Source organism: Cupressus sempervirens, chromosome 11 (genome assembly GCF_028749045.1).
Source record: "Cupressus sempervirens isolate cs-2001-9-10 chromosome 11, ASM2874904v1, whole genome shotgun sequence".
NCBI classification, from domain to species: Eukaryota; Viridiplantae; Streptophyta; class Pinopsida; order Cupressales; family Cupressaceae; genus Cupressus; species Cupressus sempervirens.
In genome coordinates, this window is record NC_143128.1 from 425100954 (window position 1) to 425114863 (window position 13910).

The following is a 13910-nucleotide window of genomic DNA, read 5'->3' on the forward strand; positions in this document are numbered from 1 at the left end:
AAAGCTTCAAACTTCAAACTAGATCTTTGATTCATCTTCCATAGTCTGTGACTTTGTTCACATCTTAATCACACACTTGGGACCACGCCGAAAATTTCTTCTCATACCATACCATAATAAAAAGGAGGAGTGGAGCAGGAACTAATGCCATCTTGTAAAGAAGAATGGGGATGGAAAAATAAGAGGAGTTTCTTGGACAGGTTTCTTTGAAACTGATGCAAATTTTGATCAATAAGAAGACCCTAATTATGACACTATTATAGATAAGTTCTTATCACCCTGACTTAGTCATTACAAGAGTATTTGCGATTTTTTTATAGGAAGTGATGTCAACAGATTAAAAAGAGTTAATGGTTTAAAAAAAGGTTAGATTGCCCTTCATCCAAGTTGCTGTTTGTGTTTGGAATTAATTCTTATTTTTAATGTTTCCCATGTTTCAAAACAGATACAGAGAAACCGTCGGGTCGAATACTTGAAACAGATATGCATGATATTGGGCGTTTTTTAAACCGTATTTTGGGTATACTCCCTGATATGCAAAATAGGTATACTGGGAACTTTGCTTTGTAGATGCTAAAGACTTCAGAATCTTATATTGCTTGCAATTCTAAGAATTGTATATTTTACTGTCTGCAGGCTTTTTGAGTATTTTAGTAGTATTTTAGATATTCTGGTGCATGATGCTCGTAAAGAAGGTGATTTTGATTCTGGAATTGTTGACATCAAAGCTAACCTCATAAAGCTACAGGGCTCCGCAAAGGTCAGTATTATCTATTTTGAAGTTTGCAAATTTTGTCATAATATTGTGGAAGGTGTGATGCTATCAGTTTGTTCTATTATTCTAATTCATTATGTATGTGATCAGACAGTACATGTGGACAAAATGTCTGGTGCATCAACTATGCTGTTTACGTTACAAATTGATCGTGGAATTACATGGGAGGTATACATCTGGAGTTGACATCATGAATTTCTCAGAATGGATCAGCCATAGAAGAGTTTGTTTTCAAATTTATCATTCTACTACCTTGTAAAGTGTGCATGAGCATTTGTCTATAATTTTATTTGTTTATTTCCTTGTAACATATGAGATTTGATTCCTTGATGATTAAACAATTAAATTTCTTCCTTGCAGTCTGTAAAAGAGTTGTTGGATCAGAACTTGAAGAATTCTGTAAACCAGGCCGATGTTGGATTTTATGAATCGAGACGGGAATGGCTTGGTCGAAGGCATTGTTTGCTAGCCACCGAATGGTATGATTCTGTATGATGTGATATGCTACTTATTTGTTAAGATGACACTGTATTGAAGCAAGATGGGTAGGAAGTGTGTCAGAAAAAGCAAGGAAAAAAAATCACAGCACCGTCAACATTGTCATTCTCCCTGTGTAGTTGTTTTTGACATGTTGGTGCTTTGCATCGTAGTTCTCCACTTTATTTGTTTATACAAAACTCTCTTATATAGTGGAGTGTAGATCCATCTCATGTGATAATTGAACTTGGTTCACAAAAAATTGTGTTTTACTCTTCTAACTCCAATGAAAGTGACTCTTCTGTCTGACCTCTATGATCACCTTGAAATTTGGCAATAGGGCGAGTATAATGGACACCTAATTACTCTAGCATTATAACATGATATTCTAGTAATGACTTCCCATCTTGCTGCTATAGTAATATGAATAGTGCTGTGCTACAGTAAAAAAACTGCCTTCAATCAGTCCAAGACCCTCATAAAATCATCCCTCCACAATGGCATAAGTATTGGACAAGAAGTGGGAATGATATGAGCAAACACCCAATCCGCCTGTAGCTGGAAATGCGCCCAATCTGCCTGTTAATGAAGCTGATAGCAATGAATTCCAAAGACCAAATCCCAAGGGAATGACTTCTAGAATGTTACAAGACAAGAGAGATGTCCTCTAATGCCAAGAATGTTTACCGCATAGATTAATTAAGTAATGCACACAGATAATGAACATGAACAGCAGCAACAGTACTCCTTTATTTGCATATGCCAACCGATTACATATAGAGCAAAAGATAGATGAGATGAGATGATTTACAATGATCCTAGACGGGGTATTAATATTTCCCCCCGAACCTTTCTGAAAGGGTCCGTCGGCTACATAATAATCCTAATCTACCCGTTGGCTACAAAATTCTTACCGACGACAACACCCTGTCAGCTACACAATATTTACACACGACATCATCCCCTACAAAAGAAAAAGTCATCACTGGACGACAATTACAAAATATTTGAGACAAATTAACAAACAAAATACATTAACTGGCTAACTACAATAAGATAGATCTGTTTTTGTCACATCACTTTCACATTCGTCCTGTGCCTACACCAAACTGGTCCCAAACCACATTGCATCTGTAGCCTCTGCTAACACAATACTAGTTACTTCGCTGACCTTGATAGCCACCTGTGCTGCTTTCTCTACTTCCAACTCGTGGGTACCTTGAGCCAAGTGTCGCTGAACTGCCTTCAACTGGATGAGCAACTCCTCCCGAGCTCTCCATGCATCCATCAAGATAGCCTCACGTCCAACACCTACTCCAAGTGCCTCTGGTACACAAATGCTCCATGTCTGTACCAGCTCCAGGTCTCATCAACTGGTCACACTTCCCACGATTGATAACCGCAACAACTGGGGGTCTAAGGGGCATCGCCCCTAGCGGATTGGAGGGGCAGTGCCCCCGCTGGGTCCTGGGGCAGCACCCCTCGCCGCCAAGACCAAATTAGCACTTTCAAAGCCACATAAAACACCATTTTTGTGATTTTCTTATGATCCAATACTCTCTCTGGCAACGGTTGATGTTTTCCCTTCCTTTTGGCATCAAGCATTACTCATTTCGAACTGTTTCAATCTGTCGTCGTTTTTTATTTTTATTTTTATTATTTTGCTTGTCCGCTGCATAGAACCATCCGTTGGAGAAACAAGGGTATCCGCGGGAGAACACAATGCGGGGAATGAGCTAGGCCGCAAAGGAACCATTAATTTCAGGTTGTGTTGTGGAACGAGTGGTTGGTGTAGACTTGAGAGACTTTTCTGGTGGAGCTGCAATGGCTTCAACAAGTGTTGCTATACTATAACAATTCAAGCATCCGCTAGTTTAAAAGGCAACCTGCGATGAAGAAGTTAACTCCATGGAAGGAATTCCGCCTCGGGTCTCATCCGTGAGAAGGCATAAAGTATCTACGGAAGGATGAAGAAATCGTCCGCGGGAGAGGATACACATCTGCGGGAGGAGGAAAGAGACACGTCCGCAAGACATCCTGCTCGCAGAACAGTCATCCGCGTGGTCCCTTCTCAAACTTCTTGTTTTCTTTTTTTTTTCCCTCAAAATACAACATTCTTTCTTTTTTTTTTCTTTTTTTCTTTTATTTTTTTTTTAAACAAAAAAACAAAAAATACAACTCAACTTTGAACAAAAATATACAACTCAACCTTTCCTCCAAACTTCGCCATCCTGCGACGATGAGGGAGTTCGGACTTTGTCATTCTGTGACGACGACAGAGTCTTCCTGGCATGGTACATCTTCAGCTTCGCCCCGTTCACTGCCTGCGGCACTCCGCGTCCGTCCAAAGTCCACAATTTTATTGCTCCATTGTTGCCTACCTCTTGGATCTAGTATGGCCCAACCCACCTGAGCTTAAATTTTCCTAGTTTATTTTGTCTGCCATACTTCAACACCAACTGCCCTGGCTGAAACCTGTTCAGTTCTAGGTGCTTATCATGCCACACTTTGCATTTGTTCTGTGTCACCTCCGTGGCCCATTATTCCTGCAGTCGTTGCTCATCCAAATTATTTCCTTGCTGTCGACACCCTTCAACTAATTTTATGGTGCAGTGTATTCTTTTTTTTCTGTGTGGTCCGTTCATCATGTATCGGATGGTGGGATCTTTCCTGTGTACTGTATGCTCTTCCCCTCATCTTTAGCCGTAACCGCCTTTCCTTCTTCTGCTTCTCTGTATTCCTTCAGACATTCATTTTCCATTTTTTCCTCACCTTTGTCGACCCTTAACATATTACAACTCGGAAAGAGTTCGTAGTCTTCTATCTGCCAGTGGTAAAAACCGTTGACAGAATCCAAATCGTCGTCCGTTGATCCTCCTTCCAATCGCAGGATTCCCTCCTGATTTGGTTCCATACGCTGCCTCCCTTCATCTTCTTCTTCAGAATTTGAGGACAAAGCTTCTTGCCTCACCATCTGGGTGTGCAAATTAATGACAAATTTCCGCCCTTTGCTTTCAAGTGATAAAGTGTTTTTCTTCCAGTCATGTTTAACTCTTGCTTGAATAAGCCATCCGTGGCCCAGAATGGTGTCCTATCCTTTTCTCTTTAGTGGAATCACAACAAAGTCAAGCAAGAACGGTTGTGTGCCAATTGTCACTGGTTGTGCCATCAGGACGCTGAGAGGTTTAATGTCGTGTTGGTCCGCTGTTAGCAACTGGAATGTAGGTGGCCACAACGTTTGCTGTCCCAACCTCTTCCAGTTATCCTCGAGTAAGACATTCACGTCGGACCCTCTGTCGACAATTGTGTCCGTCAGCACACTTCCGAGAATCCCCATCTCAACGGCCACCGGATGCTGTCCAGATGTAAGGGCTAACAACATTGGGTCTTCTCCACTGGCAGCAATTTCCTTCCCTCTTCCTAGTTCTCCTGGTAACTTGGCAGTTGGCGCGATATTTGTGAGTGTTGACCAGAGCTGAGGCATTGTGAGCAATAGTTCGCCTATTTTGACGGGTACCTCAGTTTGTAATATTTGGCATACGATGTTCTGTTCCGTGCAGTTCCTTGGTGACGTGCCCGCGATGTCCTTCAACTGAGCTGTCTCCGCCTATGTTGCTTTCTCATTTTCCTTTCGTACTTCCTCCAGCCTCTTCTTTTCTTCCGTTGGGTCGGTGTATAGTTTTGCTTGTTTTCGTGTGATCGCCAACACCTCCTCTTTGTCCATTCCGACGGTGATTAGATTCACTCTAGACTTCTGGCACTTGGCATTTTCATGATCGTCAGGTCCGTACCATCTCCATAGTAATTTTGGTGTGTTTGCCGTTGTACAATCCCAGGCAAAGTGGCCTCACAAATTACATGCTCGGCATTGCACGATTGGTCGTCCGTTCGCATCGTACTGAATTTGACTTCGACTGCCATTGTTATTGTTATTGTTTTGCCCTATGTTATTATTTCTGTACCCACACGAAGTGGCACCATCAATGTTTGTGTTTCCGTTCCCTCCTGACGTAGAAGTTCTTGTGTAAGAAGCACCTGTTGAGGTTCTCTAGTTTTTAGATTGAAAGGGCATTCTTTTATGGAATGTCCCATGATTTGGCATATCTCGCAAAACTAGTTCTTTGGATAGGATCCCTTTGTGTGACCTTCCGCCTTACATTCCGTGCACCATAGTTCGCTTCCCTTTGTTTCCTTTTGCATGTTTTTAAATTCTTTCATCATATGGATCATGTCCTTCTGTAGGGCGCGAACCTTCTTTCTACTGTTTTCATCATCACTGCTATCCTCTCCTGAGGACACGTCGTCATTTAAGTCGGAAGAACTATTCTTCTTTTTTTTTTCCGTCCTCTGCTCGCTTTCCAAGTTCATTGCTCTGTTGTATGCTTCTTTGTATGACGACGGCGGCATAATTTTCATTTTCTTCCGCAACTTCGGGCATAGGCCTTCCACGAACCATCTTTTCTAAAGTCCGTCTGTTGGCTTATTTTCCATTTTACTTATCAAGTCTTTTAATTTCTTGGCGTAGACGCGGACAGTTTCGTTCTTCCCCTGCTTAGTATTGAATATCTTTGCTGCAATTTCGTTATCATCGCGTAACAGTTGAAATTCTGCGATAAACTCCTTTTTAATGTTGTCCCAACTGTTTAGCTTTTGTGGATTTGTATTAGTAAACCAATCAATTGCAACACCTCGTAGGATTGCCGGAAATTGCCTCACCCATTCGTTTGCATCCGTTATGCCATTTGCCCTCTAGATCGTTTCACATGTTTTACAGTGTCAGATGGGATCAGCCGTACCATCACCATCAAACTTCGACAGCTTTTCTTTTGGTCCCGCCATCACTACTGGATTTTGTGCATGGGCGTTGTTCGGTCCTGCAACACTGACAGTGTTCACCCCCCACCGTGGCTTTGCACTCCCACTAGATGACATATTTAAATGATGAGTATTTTGAGAGTTATTATATTTTTAGTGGCCAAATTATTATTAAATAATTAAATGGCTTATTATAAAGTTATAATTTAACTTTATAATTTCACTTAAGTTGAAGGTTGAGTTATCAATGGAAAGCGCCATTTATCAATTAGTTAAGCCAAATCAAGTGAGAGAATCTAATGGAAGCTTCTAATTAATGTTGTGTGGTGAAACTTCCCGAGTGAAGTTACATTTTGGTAAGAAAAGGGAATTTGGAGGTTATAAATACAACCCCATTTGTTGAGGAAAACATGCTTGAATATTTATTTGCTTTTGTTGCCTTTGTGGCTTTTCTGAATTCTGATTGTATGTGCCCTTGCTGAAGTATAACAGTTATTCTAAGAATTACTCTTGCAAATTGTTCTGAAGTATACAATTTGTCATTCTCCTACTGTTCAACTATGTCTAAGGAGAATTTGCTGTTGTGATTTATCTTTTGATTATCTCGTGAGGGTATTTGAGTTGTGGGTTTCCATCCATTGCTGATGTATAATGGATTGGATTTGAGATTGTGACATCTCCTTACTGTGTTCATCTATGGCTGGGAGAAGCATTTGTTACCTAGAATTTTGGGATCAATTCTGAAAAATTTAGGAGCAATGTTTATATATTACTGACCTATGTATGCTGGTTAGAGCTTGCTATGTATTCTTCAAGGCTGCCATATTCTTCTATAACAGCAACTGGTATTATTTTTCATGCCTGCGATCACTTTTGATGGGTCAGCAAAAACCAATTAGGCCCCGCATTTATCTTCAAACATGCTGCAATTGTATTGGGAGAACTTGCATTGACTTTGTGACTTGCGTTGCAAGTTGGGAGCCCGTGTTGTGCTGAAGTGGGGCTGCGTTTAACACCTAGAGGTTTGCAATTTGATTTTGGAACTCCACTATCCTATGTGAGGCTCATGTAGCAGACACTAGAGGCCGCAATTTGGTTCAGAATTCAATTGGATGCTCTATAATAGGTTCAATGTTTTCAATTGATATAAATAATTGAATCAACAGTTTATTACTGTGCAAAGACACTGAATGAGGAAATTGTTCTTTGTTCATTACTAAATTAGTATCATAATTCAGCCAGTAGAACTTTTGCAAATGAGTTGGAACTAAACTAACAAGATTATTACTTGGGAATTTGTAGTTTGTGGATTAGTTAAGCCCATAGCAATTTAAATCATATGCTAGTATTGGAGAATGCTTGCCAAGTGTTTGACAAAATACTAGATTGTTGATTAATGAAAGAAATTGATGTTTTGTTTAAGCTATAACCAGACGGGGTTATTACAGAAAGCACTTGAACCAATTATAAATTCTTGGAAAACATTGGGTGTAACAATTGTGTTTGAAGGTTGGAAAGATACAAGAAACATGCCGTTAATTAATGTGATTGTTGTGTCCCCCAAAGGGACAATGTTTCTTAAGGTAATTGATTGTCAAGGGGAGGTGAAGGATTCACAATTCATCTCTAATATTCTCATTGAGGCCATAGATATAGTGGGTAGTGAGAATGTGGTCCAGGTTGTTACAGACAATGCAAAAATTGCAGGGAGTTGGTGCTTTGGTTGAGGGTCTGTATGACCATATTTTTGGACACTATGCACTATACACTCCCTCAACTTGATTATGCAACAAATTGCACTAAAATAGATTAGGTGAAGCAAATATACGAGGTAGAGTTTATTTACTGTGAATTCAGGGGCTTATGAAATCTTCTTTTATAATCAATTGCAGATATATATATATATATATATATATATATATATATACACACACACACACACACATATATAAATAACGTTTTTCTGATCTCAATGTTGGCTTTGTATTCGAGTTTTCAATCAAATAGTGTTGATCTGAAGCATAAATTAAATAATACTGATCTTTATTATATGTAACAGGTGAATGCAGATATATCAGACCGAAGGTAATAACATGTGTTGCATTGATGTTTTTCCATTCATCTTCTCTTTCAATATTATAATTGGGAGGAGTCATGTCTAATTGTATAAACATGACTCTTAACCAATCATGTCTTTAACCAATACAATATTAACATATTCAGTTGCTCTAATCAGCAATATCAAGAGATGCAATACTGATCATAATCGGTGATCCCAATTTACATCTGATTGCCGATGGTGATGGTAGTCTGCACATCAACATGATCAGAGGTTATGGATATTTAGACATCATGTAATCTGAGATATGAATGGATTATCAGTAGAACATTATTATTGATCGAAACTTGATCGAATCAATATGATAGTCGATTAGAGTAATGTATGTTTGCATATATATAATGTTGATCTACATGTATATATATGCATTCATATATTAGTCCATTAAACACATCTTGTGTCATAGTCTAATAATATATATTTGATTGATGCTACAATTTCAACAATCCCTGTTATCGAGGTAGGATGCGATTGTTTCACAACATGATCTAGGTTTTATCAATCTTAAAAAATGTTCATCAACCCATATCTCCGACACATTCCGGGACAATAGCTGGGTATAATCTATTAGATGTCCATCTTGATCTTAATGTAACCTAGCATGATCTCCAGCTCGATCTGGGACTAAGGTAATCAATTATAATTCATTTCATAGTCATGAATACTAGCAAAGAGCAAGATAATAGGTCTTATCATGACAATGGATCAAGAACTCAAAACAAAACAAACAGTATCACGACTTCCGGCTCATTCTGGGACCATAACAGTGGTCAATCATAATACTTTTTGTTATCATACCATCTGGCATATCCCAGGACAGCAATTTAATGAAGTCTATGATAACATGTCAACCTATTGTTGAGACAATCACCTCACAATAGAGACCTAACATCTTATAAAATGAAAGATCGTCACCTTTCATAAACACGTGTACTTAGATTTACTAAGCAAATCTCAATTCCTTTCACAGGGTAAGTGGAGTTGTCACCTATTGTCACTTCTTCAATTAAATATTCGTCAAGAGACTCAAATTTATCACTAAATCTAGTTATATGTTTGGAAGCTCCATTGTCAACTATCCAAGTATTTTTATTTGAGTTTATCTTACTAGATAGGGCAAGGTTGAATAATGAGTATTTTTCATTCTTCTCTTCTACTTCCTTGACTTTGGCCATGGTGACATGATTTTTCTTCCTTTCTGGACAATACATGTGAGTATGTCCAAATTTGTCACATTTATAACATTGAACTTTTGACAGGTCTATGAGATTGATATGAGTAATGGCTATATAGATATATTCATTGATATATTGATCTAGGTGGCTTTAGTATGCAAGACTAGATAAGTTTATCCTGATGACATTAATGTCTTTATCAAGTAGATATCTGGATTGCTATATCTGAATGGCTTATTATGAATGCAATAATCTGATTTTTAGTATAGTTGTATTCTAAGTTTTGTTATGTTGTGTCTCTTGTTATTGGTATATTCACCACCTTGATGTACAAAGTATGCTCTTTGACATTCTAATAATAGGATCCCCTAAGGAAATGGTTGATAGTTCCTTATCCAAATTGAGATGAGATAAGATAAGATAAGATAAGATAATAATATTAATGTCCAACAAAAAACCACAAGGGTTTATGAGATTGAGCATACAAGCAAAAGAGCTGGCCAAGGTATGAGCACCAAATGGTGACCGAGAAGAAACGAAATAAAACACAAGACTAGAAAACCTAAGGTAAGGACTAAGGATCCTTCCTTGGTACAAAGAAATCAGTCACAGAAGGATATCTGGAGGGAGTGATGCTAGATGGCCTTTTCGCACCCCGTGGTGGGGACAAAGGGGAGAAAAAGGCGGTGATGAGCTGGTCTGAGGTGTGACTGATTGCAGGGTATGCTCACGAAGCTGGGTGGCCTCCTGAAGATAAAGTGCAATACACCGCTGGTCTACATAGCTGAAGAATGCTGAAAGAGAGAAACAATCTCTGAATAAACTATAAAATTTCCCTCTGATCTCATAGTAGACAGGGCAATGAAATATGAAGTGGGTCTTAGTCTCAACCTCAGCTAGAGTACAGTCTACAAATCTGATCTTCTCTATCCATATGGTTATCAGTGCGGACCCGAAGATGATGAGAGCCAACTCTGAAGAAGCCCAAAGAGAATCGTAGGGCGTGACACTAGTGCCGATAAAGATATGCAGGACGCACATTAATACCATTCTGAATCTCAAGAAAATGCTCTGCATAAAAGGCCATCTTAGGATGTAATCCACCATGAGGATTAATCCAAGTAGTCATAATGTAGTGTCTATAGATATCTTGTCTGACATACTCATTCAACTCCTGACGTGGGGGGAGGAGGTGAGCTCCGCATCCAGCGAGAACTAGTATGGTGGAAGACTATCAATGTCAATCCCTATCAAACCTAACAGAGAGGTGGCCTTAGCATACCAACAATGAGATCTAGTGCAAGTGTCATATCTCTTATTCTGAACAGAAGAACAATATGCCAAATGAGGATATCTATGTCGGTCAACATCAGAATCCATAAATCCACGAAGTCGATGGAGAAACCGGGTCAAGTAAAAAATGGCCGCAAGTTTGAATGGATGAGTTCTAAACTTGGCTAAGACAATGCTGTGGGGGGTGGGTCTGTGACACTTAATGATGCGCTGTAAAAGCAATGTATGAACATGCTCAATAGAGGCCCAATCAAAAGCAAGAAGAGAAGGTACCCAAACCACCGAGCCATAAAGAATGGTCGATCTAACCAAGGAGTCGAGACGGACAACTTGGACGAGATGTTTTGAAAATGATGTTTGAAACACTGTCTTTCGAGCATGGGTAGAGAACCCATGCCCTTACTAATTATGGACTGGATAGCTGGTCTCAAACTGAAGTGGGTTCCCAAAAACTTTACCCCAAGATACATGTAAGAAGAAGTGATTTCAATCTCTTGCCTCTAAAAAAGGAAATGAAGATGAGAGGTCTTTAAGTAGTTAAAGATCATAACACGAGTCTTAGCAAGATTGACAACGAGTTGACGCTGATCACAAATAGAAGCTAGACCATCAAGATGTCTCTATAAACTGTCAGGAGAAGAGGCCACAAGAACATCATTTGCAAAAAGGAGAATGGAGATCAAAACTTGATGCAAATAGCACCCGTCACCAGGATGCGAGGAGTTCACAAGGAAATCCTCGAGCTCGTCAATATACAATAAAAAAAGAGTAGGGCAACCCTACTTCACCCCAATGGTGCTCTGAATTGGAACAAAAAAGCCCTCAAGAGTCCCGAGCCTACCAGTCACCTTCTTGTACAGTCTCATAATAACAGTCAACAACATATCTAAGATCCCAATCTCTCCAAGTCTCTAAAATAAGGCCATCTGAGGAACAAAATCAAAAGCCTTACGAAAATCCACAAAACAGTAGTAGACTTTCTCAAAGTGATGCCTAGCCTCCTCAATAATAGCCCTAATTGTGAAGATGTGATCCATAGTTTGATAGTCAACACGAAAACCAGCCTGCCCTTTAGCCCTACAACCTCTCCTATCAAGCTTTCTAGATAACATGGTGTTCAGAGCAATGGTATAAAGTTTGGCAAAAGTATTCTAGATCATGGTAGTCCTGTAGTTACCTGGGTCCAAAGCAGGTCCAAACTTATGAATAGGATAAATCACATGTTGCAACCAAGTCTCCGGAAACCTAGTCCAGACACTATTAAAGAGTGTAGGAAGGTAGGATCCAAGGACTAGAGCACCAAGTTTGAAAAGTTCTACTTGGAAACCGTCCTCATCCGTAGCTCTAGTGCATCTCATGGATCTAATGGCCTCAAAGATATTGGAGGGGGTGAACAGATGGCAGTAGGAGGTGGAATGGAATGAAGGGGTGGCTGACTCGGTATGTCATAAAGTGTAATGGTGTGGGAGGTTGAAGCGTGGAGGGGGGACACCGAGGGAAAGGGTACGGCAGAAGATCTGCGGATTTTGGATAAGTGTGGAGCAAAGGGATTTGCATTGAGAAGAAGCAAAAAAACCCTTCTTGTGGCAAAGAAAACAGAGACAAGATAAACGCAGGTGGGCGAAGACAAGGTAGTGAATCTCAAAAGCAGAGTGTATAGAGCGATGGAAACCTTTACAATCGACATCAAACCATTTATTCATAGGGCAAGTATTTTGACGCTTAGACTTGAGAGGGATGGGAGCGGTGAGGAATAGAAAGGAGAGCGAAATCCCACATGGCAGAAGCAAGTAAATCAAACATGGTAGAGGCTGCATGCGAATCACTAAAACTAGTTGGTGTTAGGAGTCTCTTAAGATGGTAGGAAAAAAGTCACCATCAACCTTGGAATAACAGAAGCAAGTAGGGGTATAGGCAGTGTCTGGCTGGATGGGGCAGGGTTGAAAAGAAGACGATAGACAAGATGAAAATCGGATGACAATGCTAAGAAGAGCATGGTCAGCAAAGGGGACACGAGAAATGGTGAAACAGTGAATAGAGGGAATGAAGGAAGAAGAGGTGATGACATAGTCCACAACACTCTCACCACCACAGTGTGGCCGGATCTATCTCAGAAGTGCAGATCAAATCAGAGCCACAGTCATGTATTGGAGGCTGGAAATTCTTGGTTCATGCATTGAAGTCCCCAAGAATAATGATATCACCCAAGGCAGCAAACTGTGAGATGCTTTCCTGAAGGTCACCAAAAGGATCCCCATCCTCATTATCATTCATGGCATATGGAGAAGAGGTTAGTGGAAAATAGTATACAGCAAGAAAGATGTCCCTCTGTAGGTGATTTTGACGCCAATATAGACCCACATGAATTTGGCAAAGGCATCAGAGTGAACTATTGATGTAAACTTGAAAATATCATCTCTAATCAAACAAGCAACACCTCCGGATCCACAGACCCCACCAGAAGTACGAACCTCTTCTCTGCAAACTGACAACCAGTGGTACCCAGGGTATCTTGGAAGAGGGCACATGGGACTCTTGTGAGTCTTAGTGATGGCCAAAATATCGGCAGACCCCACCGCATCGTGAAAGAGACCAGGCAATGACCATAAAGAGCCATTGCCATTCCAATAGTTGACAAGAAGAGAATTCCTCTTGTCAGACTATTGCCGAAATTGTCATGCGGTTTTGGAGGTCGTCCTTGCTACCCACCTAGTAGGAGAATCACAAACAACTGCTCTAAGAGTTGTAATAACAACCTACTTTCTATCTTACCTAGCCTTTGCCACAATTCCCTTTGTATGTTTCAGCTTTGTAACTTGTGCTTTCGTGAGAACTTAATCAAGATAAATTTTAGAGGGGGGAGAGAACATTTTTCTCTTTGCTCTAAGGACATGAAGCTTGTCAGAAAAAGGGAAAAACGTGATGAAAAGAGTATCTGTCGTACCAAACCAACACTTATCTAAAGTGATATTGGATATACTGAGCTGGTTAGAGAGGAGAGAATGTCTAGCAACAATTGGGTCAGCAGTGGGTGAGAGACCTCGAGCACACAAGTTGAGCTCACGTGTGCGACGTATGTGCTCATCATCAATCTTTCCCTGTACAATCTTATTTAAGCTCAATCAGGGTGTAGTAGTATCTATGTTGGTACAGAGAGAGGCCCATGATTTCACCTTCTATTTGGTTTCAACAATCAGAGAAGAGTGTATTGTAGCCATTTTAGTTTGTTGTTCCATGATTTTTCTAGCCCATCTAG

At 40.0% G+C, this 13910-nt stretch overlaps 1 protein-coding gene across 7 annotated transcripts in view; it reads left to right on the top strand.

The window, feature by feature from the left end:
- The window catches only part of EMB1135 (RING/FYVE/PHD zinc finger superfamily protein), a 286460-nt gene that overhangs the window by 189206 nt on the left and 83344 nt on the right, over nucleotides 1-13910 (top strand). For all 7 annotated transcript variants that reach the window (XM_089811317.1, XM_089811315.1, XM_089811319.1 and 4 more), the window contains exons 24-27: nucleotides 446-545; nucleotides 637-760; nucleotides 866-943; nucleotides 1136-1254. In XM_089811317.1, the coding sequence (XP_089667443.1) occupies nucleotides 446-545; nucleotides 637-760; nucleotides 866-943; nucleotides 1136-1254 (421 nt within the window). The remainder of the gene's footprint in view (nucleotides 1-445; nucleotides 546-636; nucleotides 761-865; nucleotides 944-1135; nucleotides 1255-13910) is intronic.